Consider the following 7,829-nt stretch of genomic DNA (forward strand, 5'->3'; position numbering starts at 1 on the left):
TATATATATTATCATATTTAACTGCAAAATGGACACCTTTTATAAAAATGTACACAGAGCTAGACACATTTACATTTTGGTAAAACAAAATAGATCCCTAAATATCATACAGAATATAAAACTTCTTGAAACTTTGAATGATCACATGCAGGTTAGGACAGGAAGTGGATTCCAGCAACAAAAATGTTCAATTTCGACATTATTGTTCAACGACAGCTGAAGATGCTTGAGAATCCAGATATTTTCATCTCTTCTGTGCTCTAAAAACGCACAGCTAAGGAAAAAAAACACATCATCTGGGGTTTTTTGTTGTTGTTTTTTTAAAAGAATGTTCATACATTTTATATAATGACAATTACTCAATAAAGGCTCCTATATGTAGCGCACAGTTTGATCGGATTCATCACCAATTTTCCCCTGTGAGAATTGCAGTCAGTTACTTTCAGCATTTCTATTTAGTGCTAGCATTCACAGATTAGTAAAAATAATCGGTGCATTATTCCAGCAAGAGAAGAGAAATCCTGGCCTTCGTGTGATTATTTGTAAAAATTAAAGACAGTATTCTTGCCTATAATGTTAAAGAGGGAAACGACTAAATAGCTTTATTTAAAAAACAAAACAAAAAAACCCCCACCTGAAATACTTTTTATTTAAATGGAAGAATTTAATTTCATTTACCAGGTTATTTTAATAATGTAAGCAAACAGAAATGCTCTTTTTAATAAAGATGTTTATGTAAGAAAATATAATTATGAGGAAAAAGAATTCCACACTACTTCATGACTACACACAGTCAATACAAATAGGAGAGAATGTGCATGATAAGGAGCAAGCAACTGTGTCCTCATGCAAACTTTGGTTTACACTTCAATTCAAAACAGTAAGAAACTAAAAGAAAATCCTGGAAAAATGCATCCTATGTACACAAAGCAACTCTTTTACACGCTTGTAATAAATATATATTATTCTTCTATATATTATCATCACTTTGTCATGTGCAGTCAGAAATACATTTATTATTTCATCCATCTTGTTGAATAAGTCTCACATATGTACAGATGCACTCTGTACCTCCCTGCGCTTACGCAATGCATATTTGGCCCTTTGCCTCATTAACACAGAGCGTGGAAATCTGGGAAAACTTAGGGACAAAACAAAAACCTCTTTTAGGAAAGTGATCATGACTGAATTTAATTTTTAACAGATATACACAGAAAGAAATCAGAAAGAATTCTCCTGCTGATAGATGGAAATAAAGGCCCATAATGAGTTTGACACCACAGCAGTGCCAACCTGATCCCCCTTTTTTGTTTTTTTAGGTAGCTTCATACCCACACTGATCATCTATAATTTCTGTGGTGGGATGGTTACTTTTCACTTGTCTTGTTCTGCAGGTAACTGAAGAGTGCCTCTAGTCCTTTAGTTGAGCACCATAGCTGCTTCAACATCTGACATTCCTTCTCATTCACTTCCTCCAGGACGGACATGAGGATACTCCTCACCAGGCATTTAGACTCTTCTAAGACCTTTAAAACACACAGAAAAAGGGGAAAGAGCTATTTCATCTCCATCCTTAAGAGACACCTTTGCCTTCTGCATTGTGTAGATCAACAAGACTTACCACTGCGCTACAAGATGCCATTTCCTTCACACGCAGCATCACCTCTTGGTTGAATGTGGTTGGCCAGAAGACCTGCGACACGAGCCCTCGACTGCATGCTTCTTGTGCTGTGAGTTTTCTTCCACAGAAGAGCATCTCATTGGCCTGGAATGAAGGAGAAAAAATGCTATCGGTGGAACCACATAACATTACGTGGAATTTTGCTAAAAAATAGATTTTGATGGGACCCACAAGAGCAACGCCCAGTATTTGAGGGAAGGTGTAAGAGGAGCATCCAGAAGGAGTGAGGTGCAGGGCTGCACATGGAGTTTGGAACCAGGCCCTTTCACTGGCCCACACCACATCGCACAGTGGCAGGATGGATGCTCCCAAGCCCAGAGCAGGGCCGTTTATTGCCACCACAATGGGTTTCTTGAAGTGGATGAATGCCAACACAAAGTCCCTACAGGGGTCACAGAATGATCAGCAGTGACTCTATCAAGACTAATGGTAACACACAAAAGAGTTGCTGCCTGTAGTGGAGTGATTTCTTCTTACCGTACAGCATCTGCGATGCGGCTGCTCTCTTTTCTGCGGTCAGTGGACAGACGCCCTATCAGATACGATGGCTCCAGGCCACTGCAGAAAACAGTCCCCACTGAACTGAGCAGTAGTAATTTACTGTCATCCGCAGCGGCATTACCCAAAGCTCGACAAACTTCTTTCATGATCTGAAGAGAAAGAAGAACAAATGTGTATTACATTCTTAACCAACAAAAGAGGACTGGTTGGGAAGGAAAAAGCTTAAATATAGGTTCTGAATCCTCAGAGTAAAACTGAAGATCCACTAGGTACATCATTATTTTTTATTGCAATGCCCAGAGCAGAGAAAAGAAAAAAAGACCAGCACTGGGACTACAAGACTTCCTTCTGCATCCTTGCAGTTAACAGAGACTGAAAACTGTGTAGCACATCACAGCATCTAACAAAATTTCACTTTGAAGGAACAAGCTTGAGATATTCAGTTTAAACATTGTTTTACTGGCTAGAGATATATACATATATATTGGTATCGTAGTGTATATATATATAATGAGTGTAGTGCGAGTATATATATATAGTATATAATGAGGTATGTTAAGTTGTATATTATATATGTGATAATATATAATATTATATATGATAAATATATACCAGTGGAGCTAGTGAGCGAACATAGCATAACTACCATCTAAGCTTATATAATATATTGTTGTGTATCGTTGCACCCCATATATTTATTTTTATTTATTTTTCCCCCCAACACCCAGCACGCCCCTGCGGGCGGTTTATCCTTCAAGCTCGGGTCCTCTACCAGAGGCCTGGGAGCTTGAGGGTCCTGCGCAGTATCTTAGCTGTTCCCAGGACTGCGCTCTTCTGGACAGAGATCTCCGATGTTTTCCCGGGATCTGCTGGAGCCACTCGCCTAGCTTGGGAGTCACCGCACCTAGTGCTCCGATTACCACGGGGACCACCGTTACCTTCACCCTCCACATCCTCTCGAGCTCTTCTCTGAGCCCTTGGTATTTCTCCAGCTTCTCGTGTTCCTTCTTCCTGATGTTGCTGTCATTCGGAACCGCTACATCGATCACTACGGCCGTCTTCTTCTGTTTGTCTACCACCACTATGTCCGGTTGGTTAGCCACCACCATTTTGTCCGTCTGTATCTGGAAGTCCCACAGGATCTTAGCTCGGTCATTCTCCACCACCCTTGGGGGCATCTCCCATTTTGACCTCGGGACTTCCAGGTTATACTCGGCACAGATGTTCCTGTACACTATGCCGGCCACTTGGTTGTGGCGTTCCATGTATGCCTTGCCTGCTAGCATCTTGCACCCTGCTGTTATGTGCTGGATTGTCTCTGGGGCATCTTTACACAGCCTGCACCTGGGGTCTTGCCTGGTGTGATAGACCCCAGCCTCTATGGATCTTGTGCTCAGAGCTTGTTCTTGTGCTGCCATGATTAGTGCCTCTGTGCTGTCTTTCAGTCCAGCTTTGTCCAGCCACTGGTAGGATTTCTGGATATCAGCCACCTCCTCTATCTGCCGGTGGTACATACCGTGCAGGGGCCTGTCCTTCCATGATGGTTCCTCGTCTCCCTCCTCTTTCTTGGGTTTCTGCTGCCTGAGGTATTCACTGAGCACTCGGTCAGTTGGGGCCATCTTCCCAATGTATTCTTGGATGTTCGTTGTCTCATCCTGGACTGTGGTGCTGACACTCACCAGTCCCCGCCCCCTTCCTTCCGCTTAGCGTACAGCCTCAGGGTGCTGGACTTGGGGTGAAACCCTCCATGCATGGTAAGGAGCTTTCTTGTCTTTATGTCAGTGGCTTCTATCTCCTCCTTTGGCCAGCCTATTACCCCAGCAGGGTACCTGATCACGGGCAGGGCGTACGTGTTGATGGCCCGGATCTTGTTCTTACCATTCAGCTGACTCCTCAGGACTTGCCTGACCCTCTGCAGGTACTTGGTGGTTGCAGCTTTTCTAGCGGCCTCTTCATGGTTCCCATTTGCCTGCGGGATCCCCAGGTACTTGTAACTGTCCTCTATGTCTGCAATGTTGCCTTCTGGTAGTTCAATCCCCTCAGTTCTGACTACCTTCCCTCTCTTTGTTACCATCCGACTACACTTCTCCAGTCCGAACGACATTCCAATGTCATTGCTGTATAGCCTGGTAGGTGTGGATCAGTGAATCGATGTCTCGTTCACTCTTGGCATACAGCTTGATGTCATCCATGTACAGGAGGTGGCTGACAACTGCTCCGTTCCGTAGTCGGTATCCGTAGCCAGTCTTGTTAATGATCTCACTGAGGGGGTTCAGGCCTATGCAGAACAGCAGTGGGGACAGAGCATCTCCTTGGTAGATCCCGCACTTGATGGTGACTTGTGCTATGGGCTTGGAGTTGGCCTCTAGTGTTGTACGCCACATCCCCATTGAGTTCCTGATGAAGGCTCAGATTATATATATATATATATATAAACTGTATATATATTGCATAAATACTATAAAATTTACATTCTCTACTTAAATTTAAAGGGCAAAAAATAAATCAAAACAAGCTTTTAGACTTTTGCTCCAATAAGCTTAGTTTCTGTGTAGAAGGTCAGCTTAGCGGTGAAATGGTTTCTAGTTACTTGATGTTACTCTGTGAGCAGGGGTTGTTGTGGGTAAGATGTTAATGTGACAACTAGCACTATGCAGCTTGTTTCCTTGACACCCTGCCCATCAGCAACAACTGGTTTAACTGTATGTTAACAATTCCCACTCCTTATGGCTGCATGCGTTACAAAGGAAGAAAAGCTGTGTGTGTAAACTTCTAAATGTTATATTAAGAATTTTTTTTTGGTTTTTTTTTGTTAAAAAGAGTATTTTAAGAAAACATTGGTCAGACTTTACTTGAATATAACCTCCTTGCAGTATGGTATGTCAACAACTGGGCCCAGTACATTTTAGTAGTCTGTAAAGAGACACGTTTCATGCTGCCAGTTAAAACAATATATGCAAAATTCAGTATTAAGAGTTTGGCCTTTGTCTCATCTGATAAACAAGAGAGTTTGCCGACATTGTCAGACAGTCAACCCGACAAACCCCAGCCCCACACCCACACCACCATGTCACTGTCTGCAGTCAGTCTGCACACTGTGTTGTTGCATTTTAATCAGATTATCACTCCTGACCCATATTAACCATTCAACCTCAAAAGTGAACTTAATTCTCTATGTCTCACCAAGCACATAATCTGACCCCAGTTTTAACCGTGTGTGCTGTGTTGTCTCCGTATTTGAATTACTCATGTTGTGGGGACACAAGTCCGTTTACACAGTGACGTGGTTGGGCACAAAAAGCATGTTCTCATAATGAAATTTAATAGTGAATGTAAGGGTTAGGCAAGCACGTTTTGATTAAGGCAAGGATAAGTCTCCAGGAAATTAATGCAAGTCAATGTAATATCCTCTACAATGATGGAAACCATTTGTGTGTGTGTGTGTGTGTGTGTGTGTGTGTGTGTGTGTGTGTGTGTGTGTGTAAACGAGCATGACAGAAAGTGAGAAATTACAAATGTCATTATTTTAGGAGGTGAATGAAACACTTGCTCAGATACATGAGGGAGAAATGAACAGATGCTAGTTCCACTCGATCAAACAGAGAAAGAAGAGGGCGATCAAAGTGACATTCATGAGGAGTCGGAGAACTTGAAGACGTTAGTAGACAAATCTGCTGCAGTCTGCATTTAGGCATGTTTATCATTGAGACAATTAATGAGATGCTCTGTGCTTTAATCTTCAGGACATTTAGTTTAGAAGAAAATGTTGTGTTAAAGTGCTGAGTCTTGGTTTTAATTTGAGAAGGTGTTCTTCAATATTTAAAGAACTGTTGAGGAGGTCCAAAAAAGTTGTTCGGCTGCTACATGTTTCTTGAACAGCTTGTTATATGTTAATGTATAATAAAACTAAAAAAGGGCAAATAACATAGAAAACTGATCAGCATCAGCACTTTTTTCTCTAAGAATATTTTAAATGTATCAGAACAGAAATTTGCTTTTTTGTGAACTAGCCTTTTCAAAGAAAATGTTAAGGATATTTCTCACTTTTTAATTTCTTACTTCTCTTTCATTTATTGATGAAATGGGGAAAAAAACCCAGTTGGTTGAAAAACCATGGGATTATAATAGAAAGCTACAATACTTTAGGCCAGAAAGGTGATAGAAAGTGTACCAGTTAATAGATAGGGGGACTTTCTCACTTACAGCCAGCACTGAGTGTTTAGAAGAAAAAGGAACTGGGATATTTTTCAAGATTTTCTCAGTAAGCACATCCGTAGACTCTCTTGTTCCTGTGGCTTCAAAGACTGAGAGACATATAAGGAGCTATCTGAGCTGTTTGATGAGCCCACAGCTTACGAGCTTAGTGTCACAGATGAAAGTACACACACATGTGCACACATAGTTTAGGCCACTTCGGTGCTTGTGAAGTACAGACTGCCGTGCTTATGATGCTGTATCAAAGCCAGAACCACCCTCTGTGGAAGATGTGAGACACATCCTACAATCTGAGAAGATGAAAATCCTGTTTGCTAGAGTTATGAGCCGAAGGCAGATGATTTTGGCTTGCATGTAATTTGTGGCTAATGCCATAATATTTTAATAGACCTCTAAAAAAAGACCTGTTAACATTGACAGATTGAACCTCATTCATTTATTAACGAGGTTCAATTTTACACAGATGAAATTTAAAATAAATAAATGTTTTTCTGTATGGTTACAGACCAGAATGAATTACTCTCAAAATATAAATGACAGGAGGTAGAGAAAAAGTGTTTATCCACAACTGTGCAAATGATGCACAAAAGAAGAACAGCTGAATGTTTTTAGCGTACTAACGTGTTATTAATACAAAACAGAGATGCAGATACAGATCAGGGTCAGGTATGGTAGGAGGAGCTGGAGGCCACTGCAGCTGTCATGGAGCAAGAAACGGTCACAACCTGGACACTAGTCACTATTCTGTTCATTCATACTATGGCTAATTTAGAATGGCCAGTTAACCTAACCCACACATGTTTTTGGACATGCTAATACAAGACAGAAAGACCCGAATCTGGATTTGAACCCAGGACCTTCTTCCTGTATGGCAGCACTGCTAATTACACATCTGTGTTGCCCACGTTAATAACCCTGATTTTTTTTTTTTTTTTTTAATGTCAGTGGGTATATTAGTACATATTGGGGTTTGCGTGCATGTGGATGTGTCCTGTTTCTCCCTGAACTCAGCTGTCATCCATTTCCCTTGGAGGAACTCAGCAATTAGCCACTCAACACTATAAACGCTGGTGTTAAGCGGTTTGGTCTCAGTGTGTGGGCCAGCCCTGAGAATGGTGAGTTGTAGTAGTGTCTTTGGCCGGAGATTTGACTGTCAGATTAGTGGTTCTTTGGAGCTTTTACTGAGTACCTAATGTCTGTCGAAAGCAATTTTTTTTCTATTAACTTGTTTGTTAACAATCTCTTTTCAGTGTATTTTAGTTTGTGGTTGTCGTTTGTTTGGTGGGTATAGCGGTGTAGCTCTCTCTTTCAGCTCTATTCTTTTAAATGAAAACCACATTTTCATGGGCTACTCTTTTTCTTTTCTCAGTTTCTTTTCCCCTGTTGTTACTCCCCTCATCCCTTAGGCTTTTGAGGAACTTAATTTGGGGGG

The 7,829-nt window shown here is 41.2% G+C and overlaps 1 protein-coding gene across 1 annotated transcript in view; it reads right to left on the minus strand.

The window, feature by feature from the left end:
• Positions 1 to 18: 18 nt before the first annotated feature.
• The window catches only part of LOC102299428 (chromodomain Y like 2), a 44,274-nt gene continuing 36,463 nt past the window's right edge, over positions 19 to 7,829 (minus strand). The window contains exons 4-7 of the mRNA XM_005915160.2: positions 2,159 to 2,331; positions 1,853 to 2,063; positions 1,622 to 1,765; positions 19 to 1,526 (exon numbers count right to left, since the gene is read on the minus strand). Coding sequence (XP_005915222.1) covers positions 1,368 to 1,526; positions 1,622 to 1,765; positions 1,853 to 2,063; positions 2,159 to 2,331 — 687 coding nt within the window. The 3' untranslated portion in view covers positions 19 to 1,367. The remainder of the gene's footprint in view (positions 1,527 to 1,621; positions 1,766 to 1,852; positions 2,064 to 2,158; positions 2,332 to 7,829) is intronic.

Source organism: Haplochromis burtoni, unplaced genomic scaffold, assembly GCF_018398535.1.
Source record: "Haplochromis burtoni strain Fernald_Lab_line unplaced genomic scaffold, NCSU_Asbu1 Contig_11, whole genome shotgun sequence".
NCBI classification, from domain to species: Eukaryota; Metazoa; Chordata; class Actinopteri; order Cichliformes; family Cichlidae; genus Haplochromis; species Haplochromis burtoni.